General features: G+C 39.5%; 1 protein-coding gene across 1 annotated transcript in view; it reads right to left on the bottom strand.

Moving 5' to 3' along the window:
* The window catches only part of LOC144336905 (uncharacterized), a 47,928-nt gene extending 29,569 nt beyond the window's left edge, over positions 1-18,359 (bottom strand). The window contains exon 1 of the mRNA XM_077978615.1: positions 18,216-18,359. Coding sequence (XP_077834741.1) covers positions 18,216-18,218 — 3 coding nt within the window. The 5' untranslated portion in view covers positions 18,219-18,359. The remainder of the gene's footprint in view (positions 1-18,215) is intronic.
* Between the last annotated feature and the right edge of the window lie 1,808 nt (positions 18,360-20,167).

Here is a 20,167-nt window from a genome sequence, read left to right as displayed (position 1 = left end):
GTGCCGGGCATGGTAGCTCATGCCTGTAATCCCAGCACTTTGGGAGGCAGAGGCGGGCAGATCACCTGAGGTCGGGAGTTTGAGACCAGTCTGACCAACATGGAGAAACCCCGTCCCTACTAAAAACACAAAATTAGCTGGGCATGGTGCTTTGTGCTTGTAATTCTAGCTACTTGGGAGGCTGAGGCAGGAAAATCGTTTGAATCCAGGAGGCGGAGGTTGCGGTGAGCTGAGATCGCACCATTGCCCCCCAGCCTGGACAACAAGAGTGAAACTCTATCTCAAAAAAAAAAAAAAAAAAGAATTAATTGTGTGTATTTTTCAGATGGACATACTTTTGTATATTATTCAGATGGAATAGACATGTTGAGTTAGAAGCTATCACTCAAATTTTAATGTGTACAATAAGCTGGAGATCCTGTTAATGCAGATTTTTTTTTTTTTTTTTCAGAAGATCAGGGATAAAGTCTGAGTTGCTGAATTTTTAACAAGCTCATCAGTATGCCAATGTTTTTGGCCCAAAAAGACTATTTTGTCAAATATCCAGTAATTGAATGACCCTGTGTTTTTCTGGTTTGTAAATAAAGATGAGAGCCTTCATTTTCCAAAAACAGACAAATGCAAAGGAAACCTAAGAAAGAAGGGCAGCTGCCAGATTAAATGTGGTGGTTTGTTCCCATCAGCTGCATAAAGATACTTAACAATGAAGAGAAAAATAATTAATTCTATAGTAAAACATGTATCAGAGAGCTTATCAACTAAGTGATTTATTAACATCAACTACACTAGAACAAACTTTTATAATGTCCTGATGCACCCAGAAGGACACAGCATTACTGCTGAGATACTGCCCCCTGAAAGGTAAATTATAGTCTGAATTTAACCATAAGGAAACATTAGTTTTATGGAAAGTTCAAGATACAGGTATCTCCCATGTTCTGTAATTTTTAATAGTGATTTTAAATAGTCTTTCTTTAGCACTGTAAAGAGCAGTTATCGCCTATCAAATTTTTTATAATTTTCTGGGTAATAAATACCATACTGCTTCAATGGGTATTTTCTTAATCCTGTACTGCATAGACATAATAAAGAACACAGATGAAACCTCAACATTACATGTTCTCTGTCTTCACTAAAAACCCCAGGTTTTCCCCAACAGGAATTTGGAGTATCTACACCTTCCCATGTTCAACAGCCACAAAGGGACATTTTTAATATTGCAGATTATAAATTCATAGTGAGATTTCTGCATGGCATATAAGAAGCCATAATGTAGAGAAGGCTCTGGTATATAGAAAAATATATTTTTCAGAGACTTTGATTATTGTAAGAATTTTTTAAAGTAGTTAAGACAAACTCATTAGGGAGGAAAAACACAAGTAGAGAAGTACAGGTTTGCAAGTACCAAACTTGTTTCCTGGAGGAAGCAGAGTGGACACAGATCTTGATCTGAGACATATTTAGCTGAAAAAAAAAAAAAAAAAAAAGGCCATTTTTTCCTCTTTCTCCTCCTTCTCTAGGATTATTTCTCAGATAAAATTCTCTGGGCAAATTATACCTGCATCTTGAGAACATGCCTTTAAAAGTGTCAGCACCACAGGTCTACCTGCTGTCACCACATCCACAGGCAGAAGAACCAAGACAGAGAAACTCCACCCATTTCTGTCCTTTATAGGAGAAGAGATTGAGAAACAATGAGTAGCTCCACAGAGATAAAAATGCACTTTTATTTTGTCCTCAGGAGCCATCCCCTGACACAGGCACCAGCAATTTCCACTACAGTACTGGAAATATGGGCCACGCTGTCCTGTCCCTACCAAATCCAAACAGAACGGGTTCTTGAACCACCCTTTAATGCAAAGATGGAACTTAACTCTCATGAATGTATTTTGAATTCCTCATACTTGATTCTGACCTCACCTTAGAGTCACATGAACCACTTAATTAAAACAACATGGTGGCTTCCACCAGAACAATAAACAGAATCCATGGACAGGGCACAAGTAAAGAGAGTTCTGCAAAATGGCCAGGTGACACTCATTAGAAGCCTGGGCTGATAACCCAGCACTCTTGTCACAACACAAATACTTCTGGTACAAATGAAGACAATCATTCTTCATTCTAAAGTATTATACTCTTTGCTGACTCTAAAGTTTACAGAGAAAACAGAAGGTAGCAATTTCTGAGTAAGTCTGCATTTGGAAAACAACATGTGCACATGTACTAATGCAATGTTTATTAAGCAGGTACTATGTGCTCAATAGGATGTTACAGAGCACTGTGATAGCACATTATGTGGTTTAATCCTAATAACACCCTGTGAGTCGATACTACGTGTTCAATAATTCCAAGGCTTTAAAGGACCCAGCATTTTTATTTCTATTTCTGTTGATCTGTCATTGATTTTTTCAAAAAATGCAAAGAATAAAAGGTAAATATAGACAGATGAAAGAGATACAGATGGAAAGAGTTTAATGCAATTTAGATAAATTTTTATTGTGTTTATACTTACTTTCTTGGGACTTGTGAATCAACTACTAGATCTGCAGGAACAGAAAACAAGTTGCTAAATAATGTTTCTGCAAGCACTGGGTTTAATAAAAAATTTGAAAAGTAAGATCCTATAATACATACTTTATATTTCCCATTTATCTGTTGGGTTGCAGAAAATGTTGAGCAGCAGCTCTAAAAAGGCAACAGGATTCATGACCCAAAACTCTGATCTCTTCTAATCAGTTCTGTGAGGCAAGACGCCAGGGTAGAGCCAAACATAAATAAGGACTCTAAAAAGGGTGAATATGCACAGGGCTGGGGCAGAGTGTACAGCCGATGTACAATTAAGTTCTCTGTGCCACTGGGGGGTATTGTCAGTTCATTTTTTTAAAGCTTACTTAAGTAAACCTAAGTCTGAGTTTGTATAATTTTAATCTTTTTTGCCACTGCCCTGCAAATTTTATATTATATGCTAATAAGCAATTTTTAAAAATCCCTTAAGGTTATCTAGAATAACTTTTTTAGAAGAAAAGTAAGTATTCTGGCCAGGTGCGGTGGCTCACGCCTAGAATCCCAGCACTTTGGGAGGCTGAGGTGGGTGGATCACAAGGTCAGGAAATCGAGACCATCCTGACTAACACGGTGAAACCTGTCTCTACTAAAAATACAAAAAAAAAAAAAAAAAAAAAAATTAGCTGGGCGTGGTGGCAGGCGCCTGTGGTCCCAGCGACTCAGAAACCTGAGGCAGGAGAATAGCATGAACTCGGGAGGAGGAGTTTGCCGTGAGCCAAGATCGCGCCACTGGACTCCAGCCTGGGCGACAGAGCGAGACTCTGTCTCAAATAAAAAAAAAGAAAAGTATTCTTAGCAGGCTAAAATAAATACAAATAATAATGACGACTCTTCTAAGTTCAGGTGTAGACATCAGAAGCCACAGTATAAAGAAAGTGGCCCAAATAAAGCCCCAATTTTTTGCACACGTCTATTTGCTGTACCCACCATCTGATGTATATTTCAACCATATTTCCAGTTGCTAGTCTAGGCTAAAACTGCCAGGATGGTAGGAACTATGACTGCTTCATCTATTTTTCTTTTCTTTTTCTGTTTTTTGAGATGAAGTCTCACTTTGTTGCCCAGGCTGGAGTGCAAAGATGGGATCTCGGCTTACTGCAGCCTCCACTTCCCAGGTTCAAGAGATTCTCCTGCCTCAGCCTTGCAAGTAGCCAAGCCTACAGGCATAAGCCACCACACCCAGCTACTTTTGGTTTTTTTAGTAGAGATAGGATTTCACCATGTTGGCCAGGCTAGTCTCAAACTCCTGATCTCAGATGATCCACCCATCTTGGCTTCCCAAAGTGCTGGGGTTACAGGTATGAGCCACTGCACCTGGCCTGCTTCATCTATTTTTTTTAATGACTATATGAAATGAAAGCAATTAGTTTATCTATTTGAGCCTCCAGACCTCCTGATTTTTTACCCAAGTACCAAGGAACTGGAAAAACTCTCATCTGGGTACCAATCAAAGATACTTCTTGTGTAAGGGGCAAAACAAACACAGGATAACTCATTTCTCTCACACAGAAGCAGAATTAATCACTCTTGTCAGCCTGACACAATTCTGTTCTGGACATTCTCAAATGTCTCAAAGATTCACAGGTGATTGTGAGAGGGTTCCCAGTGACCTGGGGCTGATGGTCCACTGATAAGCCAGGCAGAGAAGACTTAGGATGATTCTAAATAAAAAATGGAACTGCCTTGGTTGAACTCCACAACCTGGGTCATCCATCCTGATTTGCTAGCTGTCCTGATTTGCTAGCTGTTGGGTAAGTAGAAGGACAAGAATACTTTACTCCAGTATCACATTTTACAGGTAGGTATAGTTGTGGTCGTGGCTCTGGATACTTTGTGGCCTTAAGATGCTTGTTTACACTTACAGATTCTGCCATCAGATTCTATTTACCCCTGGAGCCTCTCACATAACTATGGCAAGTTAATGAAAAAGATGTGAAAAGGTCAAAAAGCCACACTCTCAAAAGAGGAATTAAAAATGTCTATGTTGATATCTCACAATGCAGAAAATGCCTCCTGTTGGTTTTCTATAAATTCTAAATCCAAAGTCCGGCCCTGCCTTGTAAATCCCAGGCAGAGGTCAGCCAGACCTTATTTGCAAATTCTAGGTGAAATCAACCTCACTCTGCATTTTTGGGTGTTACAGCAAGTAAAGTGAAATCAAAGGAGAGATTCCCTCATAGAGGCTGCTCTAGAACATTCTAAATAATAGTTAACCTTTAAAAAGCTGACACGACATGAACAAAAGCAGACAGTTTATTTGGGTCAAGCTTAAGGATTTTAACTTGAGACAAAATATTCAAGTTGCCTGGAACCTACACTTTGATTAGCAGCACTTACAAGTGGATTTGTAAAGGCAAAAAAAAAAAAAAAAAAAAAAAGGAACAGTGAGTGCTCACTGATGCAAAATTGGTTGTGAGAAATTCTTATTTCTGTAAAGAAATAACTTTAATAATTGATTGGATATACATCAAGGTTAAGGATATGGAATGTAGTGTCCAGTGTGGAATTAGTTTAATTTATAGCTACTTGTGGCAACAGTGAACAGTTTCAAGAGATATATAGCTGAAAACAAAGGGAGAGAAACATGACTGTGCTCTCATTTTAATGTCTCTCTGAGTTTGATACCTAAAAGGACTTGCATTCCTCAGATAAAAACTTGTTTTTTCCGTCTCAATTCTCAAGACCTAGATTTAGAATTTGGAGCTGCAAATTCAGGCCCTCCATGGGTAAAGTAGCAGCAATATTCAAGGTAAATGTTACCTGAACATTTGTGGGCATTTTAGCATGAGGAAGGAGGGAGAAATGGAGATTCTCATGTCTACAGGTCTACTCAATGCACATATTTTACTGATTGGGTTTCGGTGACAGATGGTCACTGAATCAGTTTCAAGTCTGAAGACACAAGTCATCAGAAGAGGTAAAATGGTTAATATCTGACCTACGAAGTTTGTAGACATCTGGTCTAGCCTCTCTAAAAGTGACTGTAGAGGATGATAGATACCAAGTAGGCAGAGACACAATTCCACCTGCATATTTAGGGGACAGCATGCACTTCACTGCACAATTGTGAATTGACTGGAAGCCAAAAAGGCCCATCTAGAGTAAAGCTTAGTTGGTACCTTATGTGTTTACATTATGTCTGGTAATTCTAGACTGGGTTTGGAAAATATAATTAAAAGCAAAATTTTCTTTAGCCCCAAAGGAACTCCACAATAACAGAACAGAAAGAAAACTGTTTTATGATACGATTACATGTGAATGTGACATGCATTACAGTCAATTTGCTCAAGAGATTGCAAAGACAGAAAGACAATCACCATAATTCATCTACAAGTAGAATTTACAGCACCATGTCACACATAGTTCATCCTAAATTCACCTGGTAGTTGGGAAGGCCATCCATGTATGCTAAATGGTTATAATCAATGAAAAAATAAACTTTTCACATCTTCATGACTGGAAGTAGTTGTGCAACTTGAACCCCAGTGTCTGGTGAAGGTAGGCTTTGACTCTTCTACAAAAATTGTTGATTCGGGTGCTATCTTTTTGGCTATTTAAATTTTAAAGTAATAGCTCTCTACTTCCCGAGCATTGGGCTTGAGCACTCCTGTTTCCCTCTCCTGGTGGCTAGTGTATTCTCTTGACCCCTACCATCTGCCACTGAGGCACGGCCCACAGCACAGGGCTCACAGTTGGAAACTCACATCTTAGTTGAATCCCAATTGCCACAGCAGCACTCCGGTGCCACATCAGAGAGTGAAGCCTGAGCAGCAGGAGGAGAGTCTGCAGACCTCCTGGGTAGAATTGCACCTTCACAATAATAGAAAAAGGAGCAGTGTTTCAGCCTGAGTTTTTATTTATAATGGTGACATGAAAAAATACTGCTGGGTTTTACCATGACTCCAGATAGAGATAGCTCTCAGAGTTCTCACTGTGACAGCCCACATCTTTCACAGATACCATTGGATACTAATAGGGTTTCTGAAACAGACACGCAATGCGTTCGAGAGAAAAACAGCTCTTGTTCTGAGAAAAATTATATTGAGAGAAAAAAGTTAAAATGTCTTAAGAAAAAACTGAGATTGGATATAAAATTGATCAAGTCAGCCAGAAAATACCTCCCTAAGAAGAATTTCTCTCCAAACACCCGAAGTGCATAGCTACTCTCAGCAAGAGAAACATGAGCATTATTGAATAAAGGGGGCATATTCTCAGCAGAATTTTTTTTTTTTTTTTTTTTTTTTTGAGATGGAGTTTCATTCTTGTTGCCCAGGTTGGAGTGTAATGGTGTGATCTTGGCTCACCTCAAACTTTGCCTCCTGGGTTCAAGTGATTCTCCTGTCTGAGCCTCACAAATAGCTGGGACTACAGGCATGTGCCACCACACCCAGCTAATTTTGTATTTTTGGTAGAGACAAGTTTTCACTATGTTGTCCAGGCTGGTCTCAAACTCCTGACCTCAGGTGATTCACCCACCTTGGCCTCCCAAAGTCCTGGGATTAGAGGCATGAGCCACCATGCCCAGTTCTCAGCAGAATTTTAAAAGATTTATCTTCCATCTCTGCTGCTCTCTTATTTCCTAACCATTGAATGTGAGATCTATATTGGAATATATCTGACAGCTTCCACCAGCACTATTTTAGAAAACATTGAAATCTGTGTTAATATAGTAGAATATATTAGAGCTTGCAACATAGCTAACTGGAGAGCTATTATGGTTTTTGGGTAGCCATATCACCTGTGTTTATTTGTTCCGTAATAGCAGCATACTAATTCGGTAAAATATGACACTAAAATTATGCTTACCTATAATTATTACTATTGGATAAATTAATAAGCATGTCAGACTAATATCTACTGTAACAATTTAATGGTAAATTTCTTTGGATATCAGATATACATATATGACTAATTTTATGTACTTGTCATAAGGTATGTAAGATTTTAAAAAATTATCTGAACTATAATTCAGTTAAAACACTGTATTTCAAAAGTATGAATAACAATATTAAAATAACTAAGGAATTCAAAGTAAACATTGTGGCCTTATATTCATACTATCGTAGAAAATACTGTTTAATTTACATGAATGCAAGTTGTCTACAAACACTACACATAACTGCACTAACTGTACTGAAGTAACCCAAGTACAACAGACTCCACTGTTCAGTTTATACACTGAACTCTTCTGGCTTTTGCAGTGTAAGTATGTCAGCCTGCAAATAATCATCTTGGATAATCAGGTTTCTGCCAAAGAACTTACTCAGTATCTTTTAGTCTATATTATTCTGTATTGCTAAATTTATTCTGATCTTCATGCTCAACTTTTTAATGCTCTTGAAATGAAGTTTACTCTGAACAAATCTGTGTCTAGTTTAAAGACTAAAGATAAAAAAAAAATAATCTTTTGCCAAGACAAAAAGAAAGCAATGAATCTCAGGTCCCAAATAAAGACAATTCTGAGTCAAAAAGAATGACAAAAGGTTTGTTTCATTGTTAATATGATTTACATATATTTCAAAAAGCAGAAGAAATATATACACATAATCTAAACCTTTTTTTAAAAATCAGCAAGTTATCCTCCCTTATTTTCACATATGAGAATAAAGCCTCTTGTTGCAAATTTATATTTTCTCTTAAAACAGCCAGGTCTCTGGACAAGTTCTTGAACTCTTGGACATCTGAATTTTGCACACTGTGTGCACTTGAAAGGACGTTTATGGGGGGGAAAGCAGAAGAGAGAAAGGTGTTATAAAAAAATCCATGGGTCCACATGAATAAAGCAAGTTCTTAGAGACCTATGAAGAGACTTAGAATCTGACACAGTAATAATCAGAGACTACATCTCACAGGCACTAACGGACAGATCACTGTAGAAAAAAATTAACAACAATATTAGGACCTGAACTCAACACTTGACCAAATAGTCCTAATAGACATCTACAGAACTCTTCATCTAAAAATACCATAATACACATTCTTCTCATTACCACGTGCCACATACTCTAAAATTGACCACACAATCAGAAATAAAACCATTCTCAGCAAATTCAAAAATCCCAAAATGATGCAAACCACACACACAGACTATAGCTTAAGAAAAATATAATTCAATACCAATAAAACAACTGGAAACCATACAATTAAATAAAAATTAAATGGCCTACACTTGAATAACCTTTTGGTAAATAATGAAATTAAAGCAGAAACCAAGAAGTCTTTTGAAACAAATAAGAACAAAAATACAACATACCAGAATCCCTGCAATACAGCTAAGGCAGTATTACAAGAAAAATTTATAGCATTAAATCCTCACACCAAAAAGTTAGATCTCAGTTTAACAACCTGACAACATAAAAAAAAGACTGAGAGCAACAAAAGCAAATCAGCCGCTAAGCTAGCAAAAGACAAGAAATAACCAAAATCAGATCTGAACTGAAGGAGATTTAGACATGAAAAACTACAAAATATCAAGAAATCCAGGCATTCAATCTATTTTTTTTTTAAAAGGTAAATAAACTACTAGCTATATTAATGAAGATACAAATAAACACAATTAGAAATGAGAAAAAGATACATTACCACTGACCCCACAAAAATATACTGAAGTCTATGAATATACTATGCACATAAGCAAATATAAAATAAAAAAAATATATATATATACTGAAGTCTGTATGAACATACTATGCACATAAAAAAACAAAACAAAACTCTAGAAGAAATGAAAAAATTCTGGAACAAATACATCCTCCCAAGACTGAATACACACAAAAACATCAAAGCCCTAAATAGATAGATAAGCTCAAAAAACTGAAAGAGTAATAAATAACCTACCGATGAAATGAAGCTCAGGACCAGACATATTCACAGCTGAATTCTACCAGATGTACAAATAGAAGCTGATATTATTTCTACTAAAACAATTTCAAAAGATTAAATTATTTCTACTAAAACAAAATCAAAAAATTAAAAAGAAGAAACTCCTCTCCAACTCATTGTGTAAGAACAGCATCATTCTGATACCAAAACCTAACAGAAAAAACAAAAACAAAAAAAAAGGCAACTTCAGGCCAATATCCTTGATGAACATTGATGCCAAAATCTTCAACAAACGGCTGGGCCTGGTGGCTCACACCTGTAATCCCAGCACTTTGGGAGCCCAAGATGGGCTGATTATCTGAGGTCAATAGTTCAAGACCAGCCTGGCCAACACGATTAAACCCCATCACTTCTAAAAACACAAAAAAATTAGCCGGGTATGGTACCACACGACTGTAAGCCCAGCTACTCAAGAGGCTGAGACAGGGGAATCACTTGAACCTGGGAGGCAGAAGTTGCAATGAGCCAAGATCACACCACTGCACTCCAGCCTGGGTGACACAGCAAGACTCCATCTCAAAAAAAGAAAAAAAAAAAGAAATCGTCAACAAACTACTGGCAAACCAAATCCAGCAGCTTATCAAAAAGCTAACCCGCTGTGATAAACTACGGTTTATTTTGGGGATTCAAGGTTTGTTCAACATACACAAATCAATAAATGTGATTCATCACATAAACAGAATTAAAGAGAGAAACCACAAGACTATCTCAATAGATGCACAAAAGGCTTTCAATAAAATTTAACATTTTTCACGTTAAAAACCCTCAACAAACTAGGCATTGAAGGTACATACGTCAAAATAGTAAGTTATCTATGACAAACTCACAGCCAACATACTGAATGGACAAAACCTGGAAGCATTCCTTCTTGATAACTGGCACAAGACAAGGACGTCTTCTCTCAACACTCCTATTCAACATAAAATTGGAAGTCTTACCCACAGCAATCAGGCAAAAGATAAAAATAAAAGGCATCCAAACAAAAAGAGAGAAAGTCAAACTATCCCTATTTGCAAACAACATGATTCTACATCTGGAAACCCATATACTCTAAGCAGAAAAGCTCTTTAAACTGACAACTTGAATAAAGTCTCAGGATACAAAAGAAATGTACAAAAATTAGTAGCAACCCTATATATCAAAAACATCTAGGCCAAATCTGAATGGAAAACACAACCCCATTCACAACTGCCACAGAAAAGAATAACATATCTAGAAATACAGATAACCAGAAAGGGAAAAGATCTCTATGACAAGAATTACAAAACAATGCTTAAAGAAGCCAGAGATGATACAAACAAATGGAAAACCACTTTATGCTCATGAATAAAAAAGATCACTATCATAAAACGGTCATACTGCTGAAATACATTTACAGATGTAATGCTAATTTAATCAAACCACCAAAATATTTTTTAACAGAACTAAAAAAACAATTTTAAAATTCACACGGAACCAAAAAAGAGCCTGAATAGCCAAGGCAATCGTAAGCAAAAACAACAAAGTTGGAGGCATTACATTACCTGACTTCAAACTATACAACAGGGCTACAGTAAACCAAGCAACATGGTACTGGTACAAAAACAAACTCATAGACCAATGCAACAGAATAGGGAGCCCAGAAATAATGCCACACACCTAAAACCATCTGATCTTCAACAAAGGTGACAACAGGAATGGGGGAAGAACTTCCTATTTAATAAATGGTACTGGAACAACCAGCTACCACTATGTAGCAGATTGAAATTGGATCCTTTTATAACACCACATAAAAAAATCAACTCAAGGTAAATGAAAGACTTAAATGTTAATCTGAAAAATTATGTATATAAAAAAAGAAACCCTGGAAGGTAAGAAGTGCCATTCTAGACATAGAAACTGGCAAAGATAATGAAGATATCAAAAGTAATTGCAACAAAAGCAAAAATTGACAAATGGGACCTAATTAAACTAATGATCTTTTTCACAGCGAAGGAAAGGATCAACACAGTAAAGTGACAACCTACAGAATAATAGAAAATACTTGCAAACTATGCTTCTGACAAAGGTCTGCTATCCAGAATTCATTAGGAACTAAAACAAGTTTACAAGAAAAAAAAAAACCTCACTTAAAAGATAAAAACATTAAGAAGATGCTTGTCTTCAAAAGAAGACAAACATGTGGCTAACAAGCATATAAAAAAATGCTCATCACTAATCATTACAGAAATGCAAAAGAAAACCACAACAAGAAATCATCTCAAACCAGTGAGAATGGCCATTATCATAATTCAACCATTGTGAAAAGCAGTGTGGTGATTCCTCACTAAACTAAAAACAAAATTACCATTTGACCCAGTAACCTCACAATTGGGTATATACCTAAAAATATACAGATGATTCTATCACAAAGACACATGCACAATCACGTTCATTGCAGCACTATTCACAATAGCAAAGACATGGAATCAGCCTAAATGCCTATCACTGGTAGACTGGATAAACAAAATATGGTATGGTTATATGATGGCACATGCCTGTAATCCAGCACTTTGGGGGCCGAGCCAGGTGGATTGCCTGAGCTCAGGAGTTTGAGACCGGCATGGACAACATGGCAAAATCCCATCTATAAAAAAAAAAAAAAAAAAAAATACAAAAAGAAAAATTAGCTAGGCATGGTGGCACAAGCCTTTATTCTTAGCTACTTGGGAAGCTTAGGTAGAAGCGGATAGCTTGAGCCTGAGAAGTTGAGGTTTTAGTGAGCCAAGACCACACCACTGCACTCCAGCCTGAGAAAAAGAGTGAGACCCTGTCTCCAAATATAACAAAACACAAAAAACTTAATAAAAACAAAATATGGGCCAGGTGCAATGGCTCACACTTGTAATCCCAACACTTTGGGAGGCCAAGGCGACGGATCATCGGAAGTCAGGAGTTTGAGATCAGCCTGGCCTACATGGTAAAACCCCATCTATACTAAAAATACAAAAATTAGCTGGGTGTTGTGGCACACACCTGTAATCCTTGTTACTCGGGAGGCAGTGGCAGAAGAACTGCTTGAACCTGGGAGGTGGAGGTTGCAGTGAACTGAGATCATGCCACTGTACTCCAGCATGAGTGACATAGCGAGACTCCATCTCAAAACAAACAAACAAATAATGGTACATAAACATCATGAAATCATGAAATCCTGTGTGGCCATAAAACAAAACAAAAAAACAAAACAAAACAAAAAGATTATGTCCTTTGCAGCAACATGGAATGAAGCTGGAGATCACTATTCTTAGAAAACTGATGCAGAAACAGAAAACCAAATGCATGCTATTATTTATAAGTAAGAGCTTAATAACAAGAACAAATGAACACAGAGGAGAAAAAAAGACACTGAGGCCTAGTTGAGGATGGAGGGTGGCAGAACTAAAAGGGTCAGAAAAAGTACCTTTTTAGTGCTATGATTAGTACTGCAGTGACAAAATAATCTGCACACCAAACTTCCATGACACAATTTTAGCTGTAAAACAAACCTGCATGTGTACCCCTGAACCAACCAAAAATAAAAGTTAAAAGAAAAAAAAGTCCCTGGGTTAGAGAGAGTGCAATGCAGGTGGACAGACTGGTCTGCGCAATAGATAGTGGCTCAGGTGGGGCTGTGCAGGGAGATAAGATTATGAACACGTGGTCGACAACCCTAGGCTGGTGGAGAAACAGGTCGCTACTGCAGATTCAGTGTCTGAAAACAGAGATATGCCAGGAGACTTGTAGATACTTTTGTAGGTTTTTGGCCAAAAAAACCACTAGGGTCAAAAATGCTGTGGTAAAATTCCTGAGGGTGGTGCCTTGTCCTGAGAGGGGTGTGGACACATCAATGTCTAGTGTTTGTGAGTGGGTGGAAATCCTCTGCTGGCAGCTTTCGCAAAAAGGGGTTTGTCATCAGATCTCTAAGTTTTCAGTCCTCTGTCACCCTGGGAGGAGATCTGAAATCAAAGAACAAGGGGCAGTGTCACAGCCTGTGTAGAGGAGAGCAGAGCCTCCCATTCCCAGACACCTAGAGTTTCATTCCAGGCCAGAAGTCTGTGCTATTTTTCTTCTGGCACCAAATCTGCAGAGTTTGATGAACACCAACAACTCTCCAACATCAACTCATTGTCTAACACTTGAATTCTGACACCACCCAGAGTCAGCATAGACCCTGATTCAGGGCTCAGTCCCACAACATTGTCCTCACTGCAGATGCCAGTCACAAACTCCATGGGCTCATCTATGCTTCTGACCTACTGTTTAAAAGTTGGGGACTCCCATAACCTTTTTGAAATTCAGTAACCCGATAGAGTTACTCACAGAACTCAGCAGAACACTGTAGTTATATTTACTGGTTTCAAATATAATATACAACTCCCAAAAAGCCAAATGGAAGTATAGAACCAAGAAAAGAGGTGGGAAAAGATGAAGCACATAGACAATAAACAGCTGTGATTAATAAAATTCTCTATCCTCTGTGTTCTCCAGGAACACTTTATGAAAAGACACACCCTTCCCATTATGACTTAGATGGTTCTCTCTTTACTTACCCAATACACAGCCAGGAAAACACTCGCATATTTTCTTCTTTTTCTCATTAAAAAAGCAGCTGAATTTGTCTTCAGTGGTCAACATAAAATACTTCTTAATCAAAATTCACTTAAGTTTATTTTCTTCCCACAGGCTCCCGAACTCTGAGCTATGCTCAGTCTGAGCCACCACACAACCTCATTTTATATCCCTCCTAAGAACACACTGACTTCAGGGTAAAACATTCTCTGATCTAAAACCTGATTATTTCAACCTTCATTTAAACATTCCCCTCACCTTTTTTCTAAACTTATTTTTTTATCCTTAGGAAAAAAAGCCCTTTTCTGCCTAATCTTTGCAATCCTTAAAGATCTTATAGTTGGTACTTCCTCCTGTTGCAATACTCCTTTGGAATTCAATTTTTTTTTTTTTAACATACATGTAACTGGTTTAAAACCTCTCAAAACTGCCTCAAAACAGTAACAATTTTATCTTCAGTAAGACATTCCCCAACCCTTTCTATCTTAACCTTAACTGCATCTGCCTGTGGGGCCCCAGCTTTGCAGGGCTCTGTAGCTTCTCTCACTATGGAGGCTTTTTCCACCGCTGGGGTGAGCAGGCTGGGACATCTGCAGGAAAGGCTTTCCAGAAGGAACTAACTGGGTCTTTAATAACCTCCTTTTGCTGGCTCAAAATTAACCTCAGTTTGCAGTCATTGGGCTCAAGCTTTAATTACCATGTCAGAGTCATTCACTTAGTTTTTGAAACTGTTTGAAAGAATCCAGCAAAATGATCCAAAAACATATAAGAAAATTTTAAGGTGCTAGTATTTTGTACCTCAGTAAGAGAAAGAAAGGTATTTATTTCTTTTGGACAATAAAGTATTATTTTACTTTTTGTATTAAAAATCATGTGGTAAACAATTAGTTATATGGGAACACTTCTACGAGGTACCAAGTTTCATCACATAAAATTTAGCATTAAACTCAGAAATCGAAATAACAGGATATAGAACAAAGATATTTACTTTAGCAAATTCACCCTGCAAAAAAAGAAACTGATGTTTTCACAAATCTATGTAACTCCCCAATTATCTACCACATTTGCTTGTGGAAATATATTAATTCTCTACAGCCGAAATGGAAGAACAATTTTTCTTATTTTTTTTTTCTCAGTAGCTAACATTCTAAAAGCTAGATGGAATTCTGTTTGAAATCATTCAGCCATAAAAAACACACCAGAAGGCTGGGCACAGTGGCTTACACCTGTAATCCCAGCACTTTGGGGGGCCAAGGCAGGCGGATCATGAGGTCAGGAGATCGAGAGCACCCTGGCTAACAAGGTGAAACCCCGTGTCTGCTAAAAATACAAAAAAATTAGCTGGGCATGGTGGTGGGCACCTGTAGTCCCAGCAACTCGGGAGAGTGAAGCAGGAGAACGGCATGAACCTGGGAGGCAGAGTTTGCAGTGAGCTGAGATCCCACCACTGCACTCCAGCCTGGGTGACAGAGTGACACTCTGTCTCAACAAAAAACAAAACAAAACAAAACAAAACAAACCTGAGAAAACTTCTAAATTCACTCTGAGAAAAAGGTGAATGAGAATTTTCAACAAATATATAATTAGGTATTATTTTCTGAAACTCACCTTTTTTATGCCCTTTGTAAATATTTTCTTACCTTTCAAACCCTACTAATAAAATGCAATTTACAGTTAAAAAACTGAGGTCAGCCGGACACAGTGGCTCACACCTGCAATCCCAGCACTTTGGGAGGCCAAGGTGGGCAGATTACTTGAGGTCAGAATTTTGAGCTCAAACAGCCTGGCCAATATGGCAAACCCCCATCTCTACTAAAAATACAAAAAGTAGCACTGCAGAGATTGCACCACTGCACTACAGCCTGGGCGACAGAGGAAAACACTGTCAAAAAAAAAAAAAAAAAAAAAAACACACACACACACACACACACACACACACAAAAACCTGGTCAAAATAAGTGAAGAAATCACTTAATCATTTCAAGGTACAGATATGTCTGACTCGTGTGTCAAGTCAGGCCATCCAATTACTTTAGAGATTCTCCCACCCCATCCTGTTCACTTAAGTGCTCAATAATCATTCTCTCAGGAGACTCTGAACAAACTCTGTCCCAGTGAGTGCCCCAGGTATATTTCACTTTGCAACTTCTTGCACCATCTCACTGGGATCAGTTTTTTTTCTTTGTCTTTGGAGTGCTATTTTATTTCACAAACTTTTTACCATTTTTCTATCACTATTTTTCTGTCCCCTAAGAGAATCCAGGGGCAAAAATTATTTTGGTTTCCCCTTCACTACCAGCATCTGATTGTCTGAACAGCAACGCGTCTCCAAGAAATGGAAGCTGGGTTGGGTAAAGACAATATTAGTATCTCAAGGGGGTAGCTTTCCAAAAAAACAGCGCACCAGAAGATGCCTCTCAGTCAAAGGGCATTCACCTGCTCTCTTGAGAGGCTCCACTCCATACCTCAGGTTGTCTTAGGGGAGAAAATGACCCAGGAACTGATATTCACTAGACACTCTCGCAGACATAGCCATGGCGGGTATCCTGGTTTTTCCCCAGACAGTACTGAATCTCAGGTCCAAGAAAAAAATTGAAGGGTAGCTGAGGACACATCTCCCTATAAAGTTTCCAAAGGGAAACCTTGACCCCCAAAACATTCTGATATCTGTGTCTAGGGAAAACAGAAGAAAAAATATTTACAAACAGAAAACAATTTTTTTTAAATGTGCCATCAAATGCTTTGTCAAAAAAATGATTAAAACAGGTATCAAAAAGTACACTAAAGGACAAATAGTTGATAATATGAATAAGGGAGGGGAAACTGGCATTTGGGAATGTCAGAAGGAAGAGGAAATTAAGTATTTTACTGCAAGCCAGAGTCAGGCTGGAGAAATAGGGGATGGGGGATAGACTTGAGGCCCTGCTTGGGACACATGTGAAAAATGCAAGGAAACAGCAGTTCCTTGTGGGGTGTGCAAATAGGCAGTTAGACTGAAGAGGTTCTAGTTCCTAAATTCTACTTTTAAAAAACCTAATCCGGCCAGGCGCGGTGGCTTACACCTGTAATCCCAGCACTTTGGGAGGCCGAGGCGGGTGAAACACGAGGTCAGGAGATCGAGACCATCCTGGCTAACACAGTGAAACCCTGTCTCTATTAAAAATAGAAAAATTAGCCGGGCGTGATGCCGGGTGCCTGTAGTCCCAGCTACTCAGGAGGCTGAGTCTGGAGACTGGCGTGAACCCGGGAGGCGTAGCTTGCAGTGAGCCGAGATGGCGCCACTGCACTCCAGCCTGGGCCACAGAGCCAGATTCCTTCTCAAAAAAAAAAAAAAAAAAAAAAAAAGTTAAGGGGGCGTGGTGGCGCATGCCTGTAATCCCAGCTACTTGGGAGGCTAAATCAGGAGAACCACGTGAACCTGGTAGGCGGAGATTGCAGTGAGCCCAGACGGTGCCACTGCGCTCCAGCCTGGGCGACAGAGTGAGACTTTGTCTCAAAAAAACAAACTAATTCAAATGCACTTTTTGTAAATTACTATATTGGGGAAAAAAATTCAGGCTTAAGAAACTATAAACTGCCAATTAATCTCTGACAACATAATCAAGAAATTTCCATCTTGATAGTACAAACTAAGAAACTACCTAACTATACCTAACCAATTATTGAATTTGGTTTTCTTCATTATGCGCCTTATAAAACTCTTCCGTCAAATCCCTTCAATAGACCATAAACTACAACCCACAGCTGGGTGCTCTACAATTTTGGAACCACTCTTTGGATAAATTATTTTATATTTGTGCGCTGACTTCCGTAAATTTTTAATAAGAGGAAACAGGAGCTGGGAACCTCACGGACCAAACCTCTTCCCATTCATGAACCCACACGCGGAGTCAGGATTCTCCTCTGACGACCCTCCCATGGTCCCTGCACGTATGTGAGACACTCCGCGCTGCGGGTGCAGAGCTGCCCCAAGAGGTCTCCAGGCCAGGGCACAGTTATAGCGCAGGTTAGAGACAGGACGCCCGGGGGCCGGGGGTCAGCGCAGCCGCCATCTTATGGCTGAAGCGGACTGAGGTGGAGCTAGGCAAGGAGAACTTCGGGCACAGATTGTGGAGCTCACTGCGGGGAGGCCTGAGTCCCGCCACAGCCGGTTCCAACCAGCCCCGGCCACTCTCTCCGGATGTCGGACCCGGCACACTCACCATGTCTAGGCTTCCAGGGGGTCCTGGCGACTTAGCTGTGGATCTCCCAATACCTGCAGGTCACAGGACCACAGAAGCTGGGCCTCTAGGAGGAGAAGACACACAGCAGCAAGCACCACACCTTGACCTCCGGCTGCGGCGAGAGCCAAAGGTCCGACCACATCCCGGAAGTCGCCCTGTCTGCTCCAGCTGCATGCCTGATTGGACGGTCCCAGCCCAGCGTCCCTGATTGGATGATGTTTAAGGCCCCGCCCCTTCAGGCCCTGAGTGACAGAAGATGTTATCAGATGCTTCTGATAACAAAAGGCTGCAGCCTTTCCAGGCAGGGCTTCCTCCCTGAGCTGAGCCGGGCCCACCCCAGAGCATGGGAAAATTCTTTCTCTTCTTTACTCTCTTTTTAAATGTATTCAAAATGTGAACAAATATAGTTTACTGCCATGTTAATAATACATAAAATTTTTGTTCAACAGTAAATCAATTTTTACTTTAGTAATAGTGTATTATCAATACTGAAGACCGGGCGTGATGGCTTACTCCTTTAATGGCATCAGTTTGGGTGGCCGAGGCGGGTAGATCACCTGAGGTCAGAAGTTCAAGACCAGCCTGGTCGGCGTAGTGAAACCCCTTCTCCACTAAAAATACAAAAATTAGTCAGGTGTGGTGATGGGCGCCTGTAATCCCAGCTACTCAGGAGTCTGAGGCAGGAGAATCATTTGAACCCAGGAGGTGGAGGTTGTAGTGAGCTGAGATCGGGCCATTGCACTCCAGCCTGGGCAACAAGAGTGAAACGCCATCTCAAAAAATAAAACAAAAAAAAAACCTAAACCTAATTTTAGTAAAATCTTATAAATAAATCCATCAAATTTGTCATTTTTGAACACTCTAACTTTCACATAAATTTCATAATCTCTTTTTTGTTTGTTTGTTTGTTTGTTTGTTTGTGACAGTCTCCCTCTGCCGCCCAGGCTGGAGTGCAGTGGCGCGATCTCAGCTCACCGAAAGCTCCACCTCCCGGGTGCAAGTAATTCTCCTGCCCCAGCCTCCCCAGAAGCTGGGATTACAGGCGCTTGACACCACGCCTGGCTAATTTTTGTTTTTTTAGTAGAGACAGGGTTTCACCATGTTGAGGCCAGGCTGGTCTCAAACTCCTGACCTCAGGCAATCCGCCCACCTCAGCCTCCCAAAGTGCTGGGATTACAAGCATGAGCCATGGCGCCCGGCCTTATAATCTCTTATAGTTATTTAACTTTTTCTATTTTATTTTATTAGATTTTTTTTTTTTAACTTGAAACAATCTTTATTTTTATCTTTTTTTGTTTTTAGACAAATGTTGCTCTGCCAGCCAGGCCAGAATGCAATGACTTGATCTCAGCTCACTGCAACCTCCGCCTTCCTGGGTTCGAGCGATTCTTCCGCCTCAGCCTCCCGAGTAGCTGGGATTACAAGCGCCCACCACCATGCCCAGCTAATTTAGCATGGTGGCCTGAACCTGTAGTACAAGTTATTCAGGGACTGAAGTAGGAGGACTGCCTGAGCCCAGGAGGTTGTGGCTGCAGTGAGCCCTGATCAAGCCACTGCTCTCCATTCTGGGTGACAGAGTGAGACCATTTCTGGAAAAAAAAGCCAAAGCATATAAACTTCAACTTATGGGGTTTGGGGGGTTTTATTTTTGTCTTAAATTGTTATATTTCAGTAGTTTTGGGGTACAGGTAGTGTTTGGTTACATGGATAAGTTCTTTTGTGGTGATTTCTGAGATTTAGGTGCACCAATCGCCCAAGCAGTGTGCACTGTATCCAATATGTAGTCTCTCATCCCTCACTCCCTCTCCCACCCTTCCCGCTGTATGTCCAGAGTCCATTATATAATTCTTTTTAATTTTTAATTTTTTAATTTTTTTTTTTTTTGAGACGAAGTTTCGCTCTTGTTGCCCAGGCTAGAGTACAATGGCGCG

Source organism: Macaca mulatta, chromosome 19, assembly GCF_049350105.2.
Source record: "Macaca mulatta isolate MMU2019108-1 chromosome 19, T2T-MMU8v2.0, whole genome shotgun sequence".
NCBI lineage: Eukaryota > Metazoa > Chordata > Mammalia > Primates > Cercopithecidae > Macaca > Macaca mulatta.
Note: the sequence above shows the minus strand (reverse complement) of the source record. Positions and strands in the feature narration are given on the sequence as shown.